This window comes from Talpa europaea (genome assembly GCF_964194135.1).
Source record: "Talpa europaea genome assembly, chromosome: 7".
Taxonomy (NCBI): domain Eukaryota; kingdom Metazoa; phylum Chordata; class Mammalia; order Eulipotyphla; family Talpidae; genus Talpa; species Talpa europaea.
The window spans coordinates 88104297-88121718 of record NC_140074.1 but is presented as its reverse complement, the minus strand read 5'-3'; the positions used below and the strand labels follow the sequence as shown (position 1 = coordinate 88121718).

Sequence of the window (17422 nt, the reverse complement as noted above, 5' to 3'; positions counted from 1 at the left end):
ATGCAGATGTAGAATTATAAATGAACAGTGTTTAGGAAAAAGCTCTAGGAAACACTAATATATAAGAAATGGTTGGGGAAGAAACCAATCACAGTTATTGAGAATGAATGAAGTGGACAGTATTAGGAGAACCAGTGTGATAGCATAGAAGCTAAGAGATTAGAGTGACGAGTGACGGGAGGGAGGAGCCGCTATTGTGACTAATTGCGATGCTATTTACTGAGAAGTGAAAATAAGTTTAGAAAGTGTCTTTGATTGAGTGATATGGTGTATTTCTGGTTATAGAGAATGGTGACTCAGAAAATGAGGGTGAAATACATGACTACAGATAAACAGAATATGTATCACAGAAATATGTTCATTTTTATTCAGGTTTTTAATGGACTCTGCTATTTTCTCCTAAAGATACTGGAAACAGAACATGACAGGAAGAAATCAAACTGTCATATCAGAATTTCTCCTCCTGGGCCTACCCATCAGGCCAGAGCAGCAGAACCTGTTCTATGCCCTGTTCCTGGCCATGTATCTAATCACCGTCCTGGGGAACCTTCTCATCATCGTCCTCATCCGCTTGGACTCTCACCTCCACACGCCCATGTATATGTTTCTTAGCAATTTGTCTTTCTCTGACCTCTGCTTCTCCTCCGTCACGATGCCCAAGTTGCTGCAGAACATGCAGAGCCAGGTCCCTTCCATCCCCTACGCCGGCTGTCTGACCCAAATGTACTTCTTCCTGTTTTTTGCAGACCTGGAGAGCTTCCTCCTGGTGGCCATGGCCTATGACCGCTATGTGGCCATCTGCTTCCCTCTGCACTACACCAGCATCATGAGCCCCAGGCTCTGTGTGTCCCTGGTGGTGCTGTCCTGGGTTGTGACCACCTTCCACGCCATGTTACACACTCTGCTCATGGCCAGGTTGTGTTTTTGTGCAGACAATGTGATCCCCCACTTTTTCTGTGACATGTCTGCTCTGCTGAAGCTGTCCTGCTCGGACACTCGAGTTAACGAGCTGGTGATATTCATCATGGGGGGCCTCATCCTTGTTGTTCCATTCCTACTCATCATCATGTCCTATGGACGAATCGTGTCCTCCATCCTGAAGGTCCCTTCTGTCAGGGGGATCCGCAAGGCCTTCTCCACCTGTGGCTCCCACCTCTCTGTGGTGTCGCTGTTCTATGGGACAGTCATTGGTCTGTATTTAATCCCTTCATCTAATAATTCTACTGTTAAGGAAACTGTCATGGCTATGATGTACACTGTGGTGACCCCCATGCTGAACCCCTTCATCTACAGCCTGCGGAACAGAGACATGAAAGGGGCTTTGGGAAGAGTCTTTAGCAAAAAGAAAACTCCCTTTTACCTATGACAATAAAGCTTGGGATGTTTACATAGTTTATTCAGTAGATGTGCTGATACTAAGTTACTTTGCAACTTTCTGTTAAGTGGCATACTAAATAATTATCCAGTCAGTAGAAAAGATGAAGTGGTGGAGCACAGTTGAACAAGAAAGAGGATCCTAGTGACACGCTGGGAAGGTCTTCCTTTTGGTTCTTCCGGGGAGACCCTGAGGAAGCATAGTTTTAAAGCTTTTAAGTGATCTTTCTGACTCCATTAGCTTCACAGCTAATTTATCATGTCTTCATTTTTTTTTTTTTTATATTCAAAACTCTGCTTCAAATAGTCATCTGTTCTCCCTGGTCGATGCACACTAAAACTCAAACCCCTCCCTTTCCTGGCTACCTCTGCTCAGGTGAACTTTTCATTGTTGAATACAATGAACATATTCTTTACCTCTCTCTGAGTAAGGGATCAGATCATTCTATCTCTTAACCTTATCTCTTCTGGTTTATTTTTATGTCTGCATTAGCTCTCAGGCCCCACCTGAACCTCCTGTGAGCAGTCTGTTTACATTGCTCCAGCAGTTCAGTGTGTCTTAGGGAGCTAACTCAGCTCTGGGCACCTAAGTTTACTCCATCAGTTATTGGGGCAGCACCCAGAGTCTGGTTAACAGCTTATGTCACTCTCCTGCTTGATATTTGGAATTTGTCAGCAGACTTTATACCCTTTACCTACTCTACTCTTGTAATGATTCCGCAAGGGCATCATTGCCATTTTAAAGATTAAAAAAATGCACTCAATTACCCATCCATTCCCTGACACTGTAATTTACTGATCTGAATTCTATCACTATGGATTACATTGCTTATTATTGTACTTCATATAAAGAGGAATCATATATGTTCTTTTGTATTTTTTGTGACTCTCAAAAAATTATTTTTTGAGATTCATTCATAGAGTAGTGTGTTTGTTCCTTTTGAATTCTGAGCCATTATTACAAATAAGGCTACTATGAATATTTTCATATATGTCTTTTATTGCATATATATACATGGGGCAAAATTGTCAGGTCATAGAATATGCTTATATTCTAATATAGTAAATATTATCAAAGAGATTTCCAAAGTGATCGTACCAATTTAAATACTTATAAGCAGTCTGTTAGAATTCTGGTTTCTTCACATCCTTGTAACACTAATATTGAAAATCTTTTAAATCTTTTAAATATTGCTTTTAGTTAAATTATTTTGATTGAGGTAATGTTAAAATGGCCTCTTGCCCTAAGCAATATAAAGATTCAGTGCAATCCTTATCAAAGTTGCAATTCTTCAAAGAAACAGAGGAAACATTGTTGAAAAATATATGGAATCTACATAAGATACCATTTTATCAAATAATCTTGACAAAATAAAGAACAGAAGTTTCACAGATCTTAAACATTCCTACAAACTGTGGTAATCAAAATGGCATGGTATTGAAATAAAAATAAACACACAGACCAATGGATTTGAGACCCAGAATTAAGTCCATACTACCACAAGGGAGTGATCAGTATAAATGGAGAAAGGAAATTCTCCAGCAAAAGGTGCTGGGGAAATTGAACAGCCATATGCAAAAGAATGAAACTAGACCACTGTCTCACACCATACACAATAATTACTTCAAAATGATTCAACGACTTGAATGTGAGACTGGAAACCATAAAATATATAAGACAAATAGGCCAAAAATCTCTGAGACATTGTCTTTGGGAACCCAACTCCAACAACAAGGAAAACAAAAGCAAAAATAAACAAATGGGACTACATCAAAGTGAAAAGCCCTTGCACACTTATTTGAAGGGATACATGCACTTCTCTGTTCATTACAACACTATTCACAACAGCCAAATTATGAAAACAACTTAAAAGCCCAATGACTGATGAGTGGATAAAGAAGAGGTGGTATGCATATATAATTCACCTTGCTGTTTGTGACAACATGGAAGGAAATGGAGGGGATGGTGCTAAATGAAGCAAACAGAAGGAGAAAGACACATATCAGATGATTTCACTGCATGTGGAATATAGAGAAACAGAGCAAAGGAACAGACACAGCTAAGCCAAATGAAACTCTAAAAATTGACTGCAGAATTGAGGCTACCAGAGGGCAAATGTGGGGGCTCTGTAGCAAATGGCAAGCGGGTCCAATGGATTATTGGTGCTTGAGTAGTAGTATGGTAGCATCTATCTAAGGAGTTTTGATCCTATACCCTAAATCTATAGAGTGTTGTAAACCACTGTTAACTCAATAAAAAATAAAACAACTTAAAAAATGCCTTTCAAAAGTCTGTGAAATCTGTTTACTGAAGCTGTGACTAGAATAAGAGATGAGCCAAGAGAACTTAAATTGGTTCTTAAGTATCTCATATAGTTCTCAAGCAAGCCATGAGGGGATCTAACAATAATTCCATAGAACTGGAAGTGGAGGCTACTGCATGGACATTTTGTGGTCCTTAAGTGAACAGATAAAGAGCAGAACTGCTGTTCTGAGGTAGTGTCATTGCTAGCCAGGGAAAATTGAGTTATTCTACACAAGTGGAGCAAGGAGGACCAGGTGTGAAATTCTGGGGATTATTTAGGTGCCATGTTCATGTCATATAATAAATGTTAATAAAGGCGACACAAATGAGGATTCAAATTCTTTAAGAATGAGGGTTGGTATTGTACTACTACTATGTAAAGAACTCCAGTTAAGATGGTGGACAAGGAAAATGTGGAATTGGTAATATAAGATGGAGTGATATATGTTAACTCTGGCTTTCAGATAGATTGCAGGGTGAGGAGAGCTGGAAATTAGGTAGTAATGGTGCTTGAGGACCGTGGTAGAGATGATGGTGGTGGCAGGGTGCTATTAAGGATTTCCTAGAGAAGTATGGAGCTAGATGTCCCTCCGCTGGATATACATCTGGCTTCCTTTCAATATTGCCCGCAGGAAGAACTGAACATGATCTGGGAATTTACCTTTTCTCTTACTCTGGTCCTTTCTATATGTCTGCATATGGTTGCATCATAGAGATCTGATCCTTGTTAACTGCAGGTTTCTCTCTCCCCTGGGGAATTGGGTTGTAGTGAGATTCTGCCAACCTGTGTTCTCTCTGATGTATGTGTCTTTAATGGTGGTACTCAGTTCAAAGACCACTGATGGCTTCTTGTTGCCCAACAGGATAACATCTCCACACAAAGTATTTTGGGATATTCACTGTCTGGCCCTTGCTTGTGTTTATGAATTCTTCACCCATCCTCCTTTCCAAAGAAAATGTCCCAGAATGTTGACTCCAGTCCCACAGGACTACTTCTTGTCCACTCCTGAACGTGCAGTGATCAAGCATCCACAAATGAGCTTCTCTCCATCCCCACCTTGACCCAGAGTATAGTCAGGTGTGATGGGTGACTGTAATCCTCATAGCCCCAGTGACAATTTGTCCTAGAGAGGTCCTGGGTAATTGCTTTGCCTTTAATGAGTTCCTCCAGGAGCTGGACTCCTGTGGGATCCAGGGTCCCTCAGGCCCAGGGGTGTGTGGAATGGGGGATGTGAGAAGGATGCTGCAGATGCAGGTGATGACTTCAGAGGCTGTTACTCACATAGTAGTGAATAAAGGGGAGGAGGCCTTGGGTCAGGGTCCTGGAGCTGCCCTGAGACACACTGGGTAAGTTGGGCAGAGGGTGAGTGAGCGGGTCCACTGGGATCCTTCCAACCTGAGGCTCTTGATGTTCCAGTGTGTGTGATGATTTCTGGAGAGTTTTTCAGCTACACTCCTCTCATCTCACCTCTCTGACTCCAAAGAACTTGCACATTCTAGAAATATTTTGAAGAATGTTCATCAATAATAATTTTGCTATTACCAGTAACAGTCATAAATGCAATTGCCCTGTAGCATGTTCTCACAAGTTGTATAAGTTGGTCATACAGTAGCTCATAAGCTAGACTTTCATGAAACCATGGAGTCCTTGTTTTATTTCAGAATCACCATTCAAAAAATGGTGCAGAGGCCTCCTCTTAGAGACTGTGATTGAAGTTATCTGTGGGGATGGGCTGCATCTTTACTTCTGAAAGCAGCATCTGTTCTTCAACTGAATGTTTCACCTGTGGGTCACAGCTTGGGCATTTCTTGGTAATGAAAAATATTGAAGCTGGCCCATGAGTCAGAATCAGTGAGTTGCCGGAACTCCTGTGTGATTTGCATGGACATTAAATTTAGAGGCACTGCCCCAGGTGACTCCCCAGTGGAGTCCTGCCTGAGAACTACTGACTCAATAAGTGAGGAAGATAAGAGGCTCCCGGCATCATCGGAGGCAACATCTGCAAGTGCTGTCTCTGAGATGTGATCTGTTGTCATAGCTTGATCCCAGAGATGGTCCCGCTCATTTACCGGGGAGCAACACAGCGAACGTCAGGGGTCTGATTTTCCCTAGATGTTTCCTCCCACTGTAATGCCAGTGTCTAAAGTCCAAGATCAAATTCTATTAAAGTGAGTGGATCAAGCAACTTTCGCAAGGAGAAAATCCCAGCAGATGGACAGAAATATGTCTTTTTTTTTTGAGATTTATTTATTCATAAAAGAGCTGGGGTACAGGCCAGAGGCATGGCGGGGGTGAGAGGATTCACCAGAGACAGAGTGGGGAACAGAACAGGCAGATTGACTGAAATACTCTGCTGAGGGGAGCAGTGGGCTAGGCAGGAGAGGTCTGCTGCGCCATGTGGGTTGCTCCCTGTCCAGCCAGGGATCAAATTCGTGCTGCAGAGGCTGTGAACAGCTTCACAGGCTGCGTATCAACCCTTGCGCCACCAGGGTGGCCCAGAAATACGTCTTTTTAATGAAGGAGTTCCCCATCTTTCAGTCTTCTCTCTTTCTTTATCAGCACTGAGATACCACAGGGTATATTAGTCAGGGCTCTTGGGAACAGAAACAATGGGAGTAATATCTGCATTTTTATCTGTATGTCTATCTGATGTCTCCATGTGTATGCCTATACCTAGATAGGTATCTGTCTCTATGATCTATATTATCTATGTTAGTAAAGAGAGTAATGTATCTGAAGTACTCTAGTATTTACTATAAGTTCAAATTCACATTCAAACGCTCTGTAATAAAATGTCTAACAGTGCAAAATGGTCAAGGGTAATGGATTTTTGTTATGGCATAATTTATTAGGAGTGGTGACTTTAACTTACCAACAATTTTGCTGTTGGGGGAATGCATGTCCCAGCTGAAAGACAGGCCATAAATAGTTATGAAACATCAGGCCATGTGGCAGTTTGGTGCTCCTGCTGTCATGAGGGAAGACAGAGCCTCTCCTGAATGGGTTCACAGTCCGGAGTGGGACAGCTATAAAGAAACAACCCCAGGGCATTGATGACATGGGAGAGGCAGAGGATGCTGTGGACACAGAGTAGCCCTACTAAAGAGATGTCAGGTTTGGCTGAGTAAGTGACATATAATAAGCCCGAAGGATACGCATGTGAAAAGGGAGCAGGGTGGAAGGTGTCAGGCTGAGGTCAGAAAGTCTCAAAGACTGGAGGAATGAACTGTGACTTTTTTTTCACAATTTTGAAGGTCACATGAGGAGCACAAATTTGTTTGGAAACAATATTGTAGTGATCATTCTACTGGCCCTCTTTCTCCTCTTCTCTCTCTTTGGTGCTGTGTTGTTCGTTTTTGCCTTTGTGAGTTGCTACCTTGGCTGAATGTAGGATGACATAGAATATTCAGTCATGGCTGAGATCTGGAAGACATAATTCATCTTCTTGATTATCATGATCCTTTTATAAAGGCATCAGACATTGATCTGATGTCTTTAGAAGCTATGGCACACAGAATATATTTATTTTAGTTAAAATCATATTCAGCAATAGCTATTATGCTTTACATTTAATTCTAATTGGCTTAGTTCAAAATCCATAAGACTGAACACACTACTGGTGTTTACTTTTTTTCTTTTAGGTGGTTTTCCTACAGCTTTACAGCAACCACTGTTCATATGAATTTTTTTTCCCAACCATTATGCTTTCTGACTTCCACGGTAATTATTCTAATACACATTTTATTTTGGGACTTAATTTTTGTCTTTTATTTTATTTTTGTGTTCATTGCATAGAGGGATATTTCTCAATAGTTTATTTTCCCCTACCACCTTCCCTGGGTTGTGACTTGTAAGTTTAGCACTTTGAGGATGGGGCTGTGAGTGTCATTATGCAGCCAGGGAAGCTGTGGAGGTAGACTGTTGCATCAGGCAACACCACACAGATGAAGAAATGGGAGTCATGGAGCAGGCTACATAATGCAGAATGCTTCCGAAGAGCAAGATCCTGGCCTTTTTATTGATAGAAGAATTATATAGAATCAGTTGACAGGAAAGAGGACAAAGAAAAAAGGGAGGGGTGAAACTAGAAAAGGTGCTCTGTCTCTGATAGTATCAGGGATTGTGAGTCTGCCCTCCAGGCACTTCTCATCTGCTTGATGACTTGAATTGTATTTGAGCTAAAACTCTAGTTCCCCTGCCATAGTTTCAATCTCATCAACCAGACTTTTTCCACTGATCAGCTTCTGGGGTCCCTTGTGTTACATCAGTCCTTGGCTCCCAGGGCGTTCCCAGTCATACCTCAAGATGTATAAGTCGGGAGTACATTTTATGCATCGGTCATCAGCCCCCGGGCATTCCTGGTCATACTTCATGATGCATAGCCTTCCCAGCATGATCTAGCTTTGTGCTCTTCATTGATTTGAAAGGCACCTTGCAGGGTTGGGCTCCTGTACCTAACTGACCTGGTCGTTCTGGCCTTGCTTAGTATTTAGAACTAGGTAATAAAATGGTGGCTGAACAGGCCTCTGGGATTAGTAGACCCACAGTAGACAACGTGAAGGCATGAAACTCCCTTTGTGTTCCTGAAGGAAATTTTGCCTTCATTTCAAAGCAATGCGAATCCATGAAGATTTTAGGGAAAATGAAGATTAGGTTTTCATCTTAGGTTGCTGTAGTGCAAACATTTAAGGGGAGTGAGCAGGGAGCCAGGGAGATGAATTAAGAGGCTGTTTCCATAATATAGACAAGGTAATGTCAGCCTGGCTGGGTAGTGACAGTTGAGATGAGGAGTGGATGAATGAGGAAGGGAATTGAGTGGCAAAATCTATTGGATATGTTGACATTTTGGATGTTGATGATGAGTGAAAGGAAACAACAGCTGTATGACCTGGGTACAACATGGGTCTCCTGTGCTGAAATATGGGCAATGAAGAGAGAAAAGATGGGAGAGGGACTGGGTGACATCATGAGTTTCTTTTGGATGTGAGAAGCTTAAAATGCAAGGCCAAAAACATCCAAGAAAGAAAACCACGAAGCAACTGGTAATACATTTTATAGGTAAGAGATTTGTCTACATCTAATAAAAGCCGTTGGATCAGGTGAGTGTTTCTCAGGACTTTTTTAGAATGATGACAGTGTTCTGGGAAATGCCCCCAGGAATACCAACAACTCAGATAACAGCAAAGCAGAAGCTGCTCCAAGTTCCAAGGGTGGGCAACCAGGCAGGTGAGGAAGACCACTGTTTGTGCCTCAGAAGCAAAAGGATAAGAGTGTTCCAGAAAGGATGGGATATTATAATGTGTTAAACAGAAGTGAAAAAAAATTAAGTCATCTCCAATTATGAATTCTATTATAGAGACTTGGAGAATAGAGATTGTAATTTTCAGCATGAGAGTGATTCAAAGTATTCCTTTTTTTTTCAAAAGTGGGGTACAGGCCAGAGTCATGGGGCGGGGAGTGGGGGGAGAAGATTCACCAGAGAGAGAGGGGAGCAGAACAGACATGTACCGAAACACACCGCTGAGGGGAGCAGTGGGCTAGACAGGAGAGGTCTGCTGCGCTATGCGGGTTGCTCCTGGCTGGCGGGGGATAGAACTCACAACACAAAGGCTGTGGACAGCTTCACAGCCCTGCGCTTCAAGCCCCTGCACTAACAGGGAGAACGTGATACGAAGTATTCTTACAGAATGCTTGACAGAATTATAGAAATAGCTTCACTTTTATATTCAGGTTTTAATAGACTCTATTGTTTCATCCGAAAGATACTGGACACGCAGAATGACAGGGGAGAATCAGACATTTGTCACTGAGTTCCTCCTCCTGGGCCTGCCCATCAGGCCAGAGCAGCAGAACCTGTTCTATGCCCTGTTCTTGGCCATGTATCTTATCACCGTCCTGGGGAACCTCCTCATCATCGTCCTCATCCGCCTGGACTCTCACCTCCACACGCCCATGTATATGTTTCTCAGCAATTTGTCTTTCTCTGACCTCTGCTTCTCCTCCGTCACGATCCCCAAGATGCTGCAGAACATGCAGAGCCGAAAGCCTTCCATCCCCTACGCCGGCTGTCTGACCCAAATGTACTTCTTCCTGTTTTTTGGAGACCTGGAGAGCTTCCTCCTGGTGGCCATGGCCTATGACCGCTATGTGGCCATCTGCTTCCCTCTGCACTACACCAGCATCATGAGCCCCAGGCTCTGTGTGTCCTTGGTGGTGCTGTCCTGGGTTGTGACCACCTTCCACGCCATGTTACACACTCTGCTCATGGCCAGGTTGTGTTTTTGTGCAGACAATGTGATCCCCCACTTTTTCTGTGACATGTCTGCTCTGCTGAAGCTGTCCTGCTCGGACACTCGAGTTAACGAGCTGGTGATATTCATCATGGGGGGCCTCATCCTTGTTGTTCCATTCCTACTCATCATCATGTCCTATGGACGAATCGTGTCCTCCATCCTGAAGGTCCCTTCTGTCAGGGGGATCCGCAAGGCCTTCTCCACCTGTGGCTCCCACCTCTCTGTGGTGTCGCTGTTCTATGGAACAATCATTGGCCTTTATTTAATCCCTTCATCTAATAATTCTTCTGTTAAGGAGACTGTTATGGCTATGATGTACACTGTGGTGACCCCCATGCTGAACCCCTTCATCTACAGCCTGCGGAACAGAGACATGAAAGGGGCCTTGGGAAGAGTCTTGAGCAAGAAGAAAATTCTCCTCCATCCATAATGGTAACACTCAAGAGTTCTTATGTATTTTATCTAGCATGTGTATTGATATTAATATTAGAGTATTGATCCAAACTTGTTTTTTTGCTTAGCAACTTTCTGTTAACTGGCATACTACAGGGAGGTCCCTCAAGTTAGTTTTTGTGGTTGGAGTAAGATAGGGGCCTAATTTAATTCTTTTGTATCAGTATGAATCCTACCACCATACTTGGACACACTATCTTTCCTCCATTGAGTATTGTAACTCCCTGATGAATATTAGTTGACTGTAGGTGCATGAATTTATTTCTGTTTTTTTTTTTTTGTATACTGCTCAATTCTTTTCCATTGTTTTTAGGTCAGCCTCACACTGTTGATTACTCTAGCTTCGTAATGTAGTTTCTAATCAGGAAATGTGATGCCTCCAGTTTCCTTTTTCTGTCTCAGAATTGCATTGACTATTTGGGATCTTTTATGGTTCCATATGAATTTCATATCAATAAACTCAAATGAAAAGTTGTTTCAACATTAAAAAATACATCTAGGGTGCAAGGGGTGGTGCAAGAGTTTAAGTCTCAGCACTATGAAACTATCTGCTGCCACTGCAGCACAAGTCAATCCCCGGCCAGGGAGCTAAACACATGGTACAGCAGACCTCTCCTGTCTTGCCCACTGCTCCCTACAGCAGTGTATTTCAGTACATTTGCCTGTTCTGGTCCCCAGTTTTTCTCTGATGAATCCTCTCACCTCCTGCACCTCTGGCCTACACCCCAGCTCTTACATGCATAAATAATTAAAGTAAATCTTAAAAAAATACATCTAAATGATCATGTTAACAGACTAAAGAAAGAAGACATGACTAAAAGAGACTTCATGATATGAAACTTCAAAATCCATTCAATTAAATATATTCCAAACTGTAATTCTGTGGAGTGTGTATTCTCACTACCAAATGATTCTGTGCTACAAAAAATGTATCATCCATTGGTGGTAATTGTGCAAAGATAATTTGATAGAAAACCATCTTTTAATGAAGAAAATCACTGTCTATACCTCACAGTCTATACAACAATTCACTTAAAATGAATAATAATATGCCCAAGTATTTGCATGAGCACTGAGAAAGTTCCCCATGACACTGTGTTCCATGGCATCAAAAATGTCCTGGAGCTGGACCAAGTAGCGTGAGAGGTAGATTATATGCTTGGGGATCTCAAGATTATATGCTTGGGGCAAATTTGGAGTGAGTAAAGGAAATAGAACCCTTAGTCAAAGGGAAGTACAGGAGAAGCCTCCACCTGACCCTGGGTCGCTCACAGGCTAACTGGTAAAGCACCATGGTCTTTCCCATTACCTCATGATCAATTGCAAGGAAAGGAAGAGCTGGAAATGGAAGGAATCTGACACGTAGAGAGAGTGGTAGAGATGATGGTGGTGGTGAGGTGACAGTAAGGTTTTCATAGAGAAGTAAGGGCTTACATGCACTTCAGTGGGATGCAAATTGTTTTCTTGCTTGCCCTGAGGAGGGGTTAGCCATAAAGTAGGAGAGAATATCTTTTCTCTAATCCCAGTCCTTCCTATATGTCTGCATAGGGTTGGGTCAAAATAATTTGAAACTTGTTAAATAAAAAGGCTTAACACTACCTTTGGGGATATCCATGGGGAACTGGGTTGTAGTGAGAGGTTCTATCAACTTGGGAATTTTTCTAAAATATGTGTATTTCTGGACAGTTTGATCAAAGACCACTGATGGCTTCTTGTTGCCTATAGAACAAGAAATACTCCAAATCTCTTAAAATATTTTTGGATAGTCACCACTGGTCCCTGCTTATTCTTATGGCTTTTTTTTTTTATTATTATCATCCTTCAACTCCCACATGTCAACTCCAGTCCCACAGGACCAGTTCCTGTCCACTCCTGAATATGCAGTGATCAAGCATTCACAGAGATTCTCTCCATCCCCACCTTGATCCAGAGCATATTCAGGTGTGAGGGGTGACTGTAATCACTCACTGCTCCAGTGACAATTTATCCTAGAGATGTCCTGGGTAATTACTTTGTCTAATGAGTTCCTCAAGTATCTGGACTCCTGTGGGAACCAGGGTCCCTTAGGTCCAAGGAGGTATGAGAAGGATGTTGCAGATGCAGGTGATGACTGCAGAGGCTGTTTCGCCTGTCAAGTGAATAAAGGGGAGTAGGGCTTTGGATCAGGGTCCTGGAGCTGCCCTGAGACACACTGGGTAAGTTAGGCAGAGGGTGACTGGGCGGGTCCACTGGCATCCTTCCAACCTGAGGCTCTTGATGTCCCAGGTTGGAGAGTTTTTCAGGTATGTCCCTTCGCTTCTCACCTCTCTGCCTTTCCCAGATTTTGCACATTCTAGAAATATTTTGAAGAATGTTCATCAATGATGATCTTGTTATCACTAACAGCATTCATAAGTGTAGCTGCCCTATAATGTGTCCTCACAAGAGTACAAGTTAGTCATAACAGTAGCTCACGAGCCATGCTTTCATGAAACTGTGGACCCCTTTTTTTTTAATTTCAGAATCATCTGGGAGCTTCAAAAATGGTGCAGAGGCCTCCTCTCAGAGACTGTGATTGAATTCATCTGTGGGGAGGGGCTGCCTCATCTTTGCTTCTGAAAGCAACATATATCCTTTAATGGAATGACTCGTCTGTGGGTCACAGCTTGGGCATTTCTTGGTGCTAATGAAAAATGCTGGAGCTGCCTATGAGTCAGAATCAGTGAGTTGCCAGAACTCCTGTATGATTTGCATGGACATTAAATTTAGAGGCACTGCCCCAGGTGACTCCCCAGTGGAATCCTGTCTGAGAACTACTGACTCAGTGGGGAAGAAGATAAGAGGCTCCTGGCATCATCAGAGGCAACATCTGCAAGCGCTGTCTCTGGGATGTGATCTGTCGCCATTAGCTCCATCCCAGAGGCGGTCCCGCTCATTACCAGGGAGCAACACAGGGGATGCCAGGGGTCCGATTTTCCCTAGATGTTTCTTCCCACTGTAATGCCAGCGTCTAAATTCCAAGATCAAATTCTATTAATGTGAGTGGATCAAGCAACTTTAGCAGGGAGAAATTCCCAGCAGATGGACAGAATTGTGTCTTTTTAATGAAAGATCTTCATGATCTTTCAGACTTCTCCTCTATTTATCAGCATTGAGACACTATGGGTGTAATCGTCAGGGTTCTCAGGAAAATAAGCAATAAGAGTATATACATCACTAACTCTATAAACAGACATCTATATATATCATCTCTACTAATAATACAATATAACAAGCTACTCTAACATTTCCATGCATATGTAAGTACATCTATACATTCTGTAATAAAATGTCAAACAGTGCTCAACAGTTGAGGTTTTAAGTTCTTACTATGAGAGAATGTATTAAGCGTAGTGATTTTATTTTAGAAGCCATTTCATCCGGAGGGTATATGTCTCCACCTGAAGGAGAGCGCGTCGGCATTTAGGACACATCTGCTCATCCAGGAGCTGTGGCAGCCTGGTGGTCCTGCAGGGGGACAGAGCCTCTCCTGAATGCTGCTCACAGTCGGGGGCAGGACAGCTGTGAACAACCACCCAGGCTCTGAGTGTGGGAGGACAAGACCCTGGTAACAGCAGCAGGTTTAGAGGGGACAGGGCAGGAATAGCTGAGTAAGTGACGTGTAATATACCTGAAAGGTAAGTAGAGAAAACCAGGCGAAGAGGAAGCAGAGGGAGGAAGATGCCAGGCAGAGGAAGAGGAGGCACAGCAGGCTGGAAGTAGGCAATGGCTACTTTTCAGGCCAGTGCTGCTGGGAGTGGAATGTGAGTGTCATCTTGGGACAGTGAGGATGTGGCATGGCTAAAGGTCAGTTCATAAAGCAACTTTTGTGCCCTTGAAATAAGTGTTGTCTTTCTCTTAAGAGTCCTGGGGTTCATGTATATTTCAAGGAGAAGAATGATCAGAATTTCATCTTAGGATATCAGTGTGAAGAGACTGAAGGAGTGTGAGCATGGAGGCAGGGAGATGAATTTAAGACAAGATATGTTAGCTTGGTCCTGGGCTTGCCATAGGAGTGTGTGAGAAAGAGAATTAAGTGGCAGAAACTACAGGACTTGATTGATTTGGTGCTGATGATGAGAGAAAGGATGAAGCGGAAAATAACAAGCTAGATTGTTATCAAAATTAGGGAAACTAGAGAGGAGAGAGTTGGGAGTGAGTAAGGTAAGTTTATGAGTTTCTTTTGGGGTCTTATCTCAGGTAAGGTTATTTTGGAGAGGATGGAATATTACATATTAAAAAGAAAAGAAGAAACAATTTCTGATTATTGAGATTCTGGTAATAGGGTTTGGAGAACAGAGATTATAATTATGTGATGACAGTGATACAAGTATTTTTTTTAAATAATAAATTTTATTTTTATATTCCCCATACAATTGCAGCCCCCCCATTCTGACCCCAATCCTTCCCCTCCCGTCCCCGCCCCCCTAAAAGTGTCTCTGGTTCATAGTTTTTGTTGATTTTGATTTTCACTTTCTTATAGTTATTCATTTTCCTGGTCCCTTATTTAAGTTTTCTAGATTCCTGCTATGAGTGAGACCATCCGGTATTTTTCTTTTTCTTTCTGGCTTATTTCGCTGAGCATGATCCCTTCCAGCGCCATCCATGTTGCTGCAAATTGCATGTGTTTATCTTTTTTGAATGCTGAGTAATATTCCATGGTATATATGTACCACATCTTCTTGATCCAGTCATCTATTTTTGGGCATTTGGGTTGTTTCCAAAGCTTAGCTATTGTAAACAGTGCTGCTATAAACATAGGGGTGCAGGTGTTCTTTGGAATTGATGTTTCTGTGTCCTTTGGGTAAATACCTAGGAGTGGAATTGCTGGATCATATGGAAGCTCTATGTTTAGTAGGTCCAGGAATCTCCACACAGCTCTCCACAGTGGTTGGACCAGTTTGCACTCCCACCAACAGTGCAGAAGAGTTCCTTTTTCTCCACACCCTCGCCAACATTTGTTGTTGCTAGTTTTTTTAATATGTGCCATTCTCACTGGTGATACAAGTATTTTTGTAATAGACTATGTATCTTAGATGTAAGTTCACTTTTGAATTCATTTTAATAGACTTTCTTATTTCTTCCTAAAGATACCAGACACACAGCATGACAGGAGAGAATGAGACAGTTGTCACTGAGTTCCTCCTCCTGGGCCTGCCCATCAGGCCAGAGCAGCAGAACCTTTTCTACGCCATGTTCCTGGCCATGTATCTTACCACTGTCCTGGGGAACCTCCTCATCATCGTCCTCATCCACCTGGACTCTCACCTCCACACTCCCATGTATATGTTTCTCAGCAATTTGTCTTTCTCTGACCTCTGCTTCTCCTCCGTCACGATGCCCAAGTTATTGCAGAACATGCAGAGCCGGGTCCCTTCCATCCCCTATGCCGGCTGTCTGACCCAAATATACTTCTTTCTGTTTTTTGGAGACCTGGAGAGCTTCCTCCTGGTGGCCATGGCCTATGACCGCTATGTGGCCATCTGCTTCCCTCTGCACTACACCAGCATCATGAGCCCCAGGCTCTGTGTGTCCTTGGTGGTGCTGTCCTGGGTTGTGACCACCTTCCACGCCATGTTACACACTCTGCTCATGGCCAGGTTGTGTTTTTGTGCAGACAATGTGATCCCCCACTTTTTCTGTGACATGTCTGCTCTGCTGAAGCTGTCCTGCTCGGACACTCGAGTTAACGAGCTGGTGATATTCATCATGGGGGGCCTCTTCCTTGTTGTTCCATTCCTACTCATCATCATGTCCTATGGACGAATCGTGTCCTCCATCCTGAAGGTCCCTTCTGTCAGGGGGATCCGCAAGGCCTTCTCCACCTGTGGCTCCCACCTCTCTGTGGTGTCGCTGTTCTATGGGACAGTCATTGGTCTGTATTTAATCCCTTCATCTAATAATTCTTCTGTTAAGGAGACTGTCATGGCTCTGATGTACACTGCGGTGACCCCCATGCTGAACCCCTTCATCTACAGCCTGCGGAACAGAGACATTAAAGGTGCTTTAGGAAGAGTCTTGAGCAAAAAGAAAATTCTCCTCCATCCATAATGGTAACACTCAAGAATTCTTATGTAATTGATCTAGCATGTGTGTTGGTATTAATATTAGAATATTATCCAGACTTGTTTTTTTTTTTTTTTTGCTTTGAACTTTCTGTTAACCGGCATGCTCAATAATTATGCAGAAAGTAGAAATAATAAAGTGGGGGTGCACAGTTGAACAGGAAAGGGCACAACAGTGACACACTGACAAGTTCTAAAGAAGCATTTTAAGGGATTTTTCTGATTCTGTTTGCTAAACAACTAATTTATCATTCGTTAGTTTTTTGTTTTTGTTTTTGTTTTTTGCCAAAACTCTGCTTGGGATAGTCATCTGTTCTCCCTGGTCAATACACAGTAAAACTTAAACACCTCACTTTTCTGCCTACCTCTGCTAAAGTGAAATTTTCATTGTTGAATGCATATTCTTTACCTCTTTCTGAGTAAGGGATCAGATCATTCTATCTCTTAACCTTTTTTCCTGGTTTATTTTCATGTTTACATTATCTGTTTGGCATGACATCCTCAAGTGGACTGTCTATCTACATTGCTACAGTAGTTTAGTTTATTTACCTGGGAGCTAACTCACCTTGTGGCACCTAAGTTTACTCCATCAATTAATGGGGAGTAACTCAGAATCTGGCTAACAGCTTATATTTGGAATTTGTCAATACACTTTATACCCTTTATTTATTCTACTTTGTGATGATTCCACAAAGGAATCCTAACACCATTTTAAGACTAAAAGAATGTAATATTTGATGACTTGCCAAAGTCCAAGAGTGGGTTGGTATTGAGCTTATTTAAAATCTCAGACTGTCTGATTTTAGGGTTTCTTCCCTCTTTTTTCCTCCACATCACAAACAAGGGGCACCATCAAAGCCCCAATAATCCTCCATCATAATCCATTGGGCCCCCTCTTCTCTGGTTGCCTCAG

General features: G+C 42.5%; 3 protein-coding genes across 3 annotated transcripts; all 3 read left to right on the top strand.

The window, feature by feature from the left end:
- Window positions 1–420: 420 nt before the first annotated feature.
- On the top strand, window positions 421–1366 carry LOC311174548 (olfactory receptor 1E5; the record flags this gene model as incomplete). Its single annotated transcript, XM_084239060.1, has 1 exon — window positions 421–1366. Exon 1 carries the CDS (start codon window positions 422–424, stop codon window positions 1364–1366), a length of 945 nt encoding a protein of 314 aa, XP_084095186.1. The 5' UTR covers window position 421.
- An 8092-nt stretch (window positions 1367–9458) lies between these two features.
- Window positions 9459–10512, top strand: LOC311174637 (olfactory receptor 1E5-like; the record flags this gene model as incomplete). Its single annotated transcript, XM_084239223.1, has 1 exon — window positions 9459–10512. One exon carries the CDS (start codon window positions 9459–9461, stop codon window positions 10401–10403), a length of 945 nt encoding a protein of 314 aa, XP_084095349.1. The 3' UTR covers window positions 10404–10512.
- A 4975-nt stretch (window positions 10513–15487) lies between these two features.
- Window positions 15488–16495, top strand: LOC311173789 (olfactory receptor 1468-like; the record flags this gene model as incomplete). The annotated part of the gene is made up of 1 exon (XM_084237886.1): window positions 15488–16495. Exon 1 carries the CDS (start codon window positions 15551–15553, stop codon window positions 16493–16495), a length of 945 nt encoding a protein of 314 aa, XP_084094012.1. The 5' UTR covers window positions 15488–15550.
- Window positions 16496–17422: the final 927 nt, after the last annotated feature.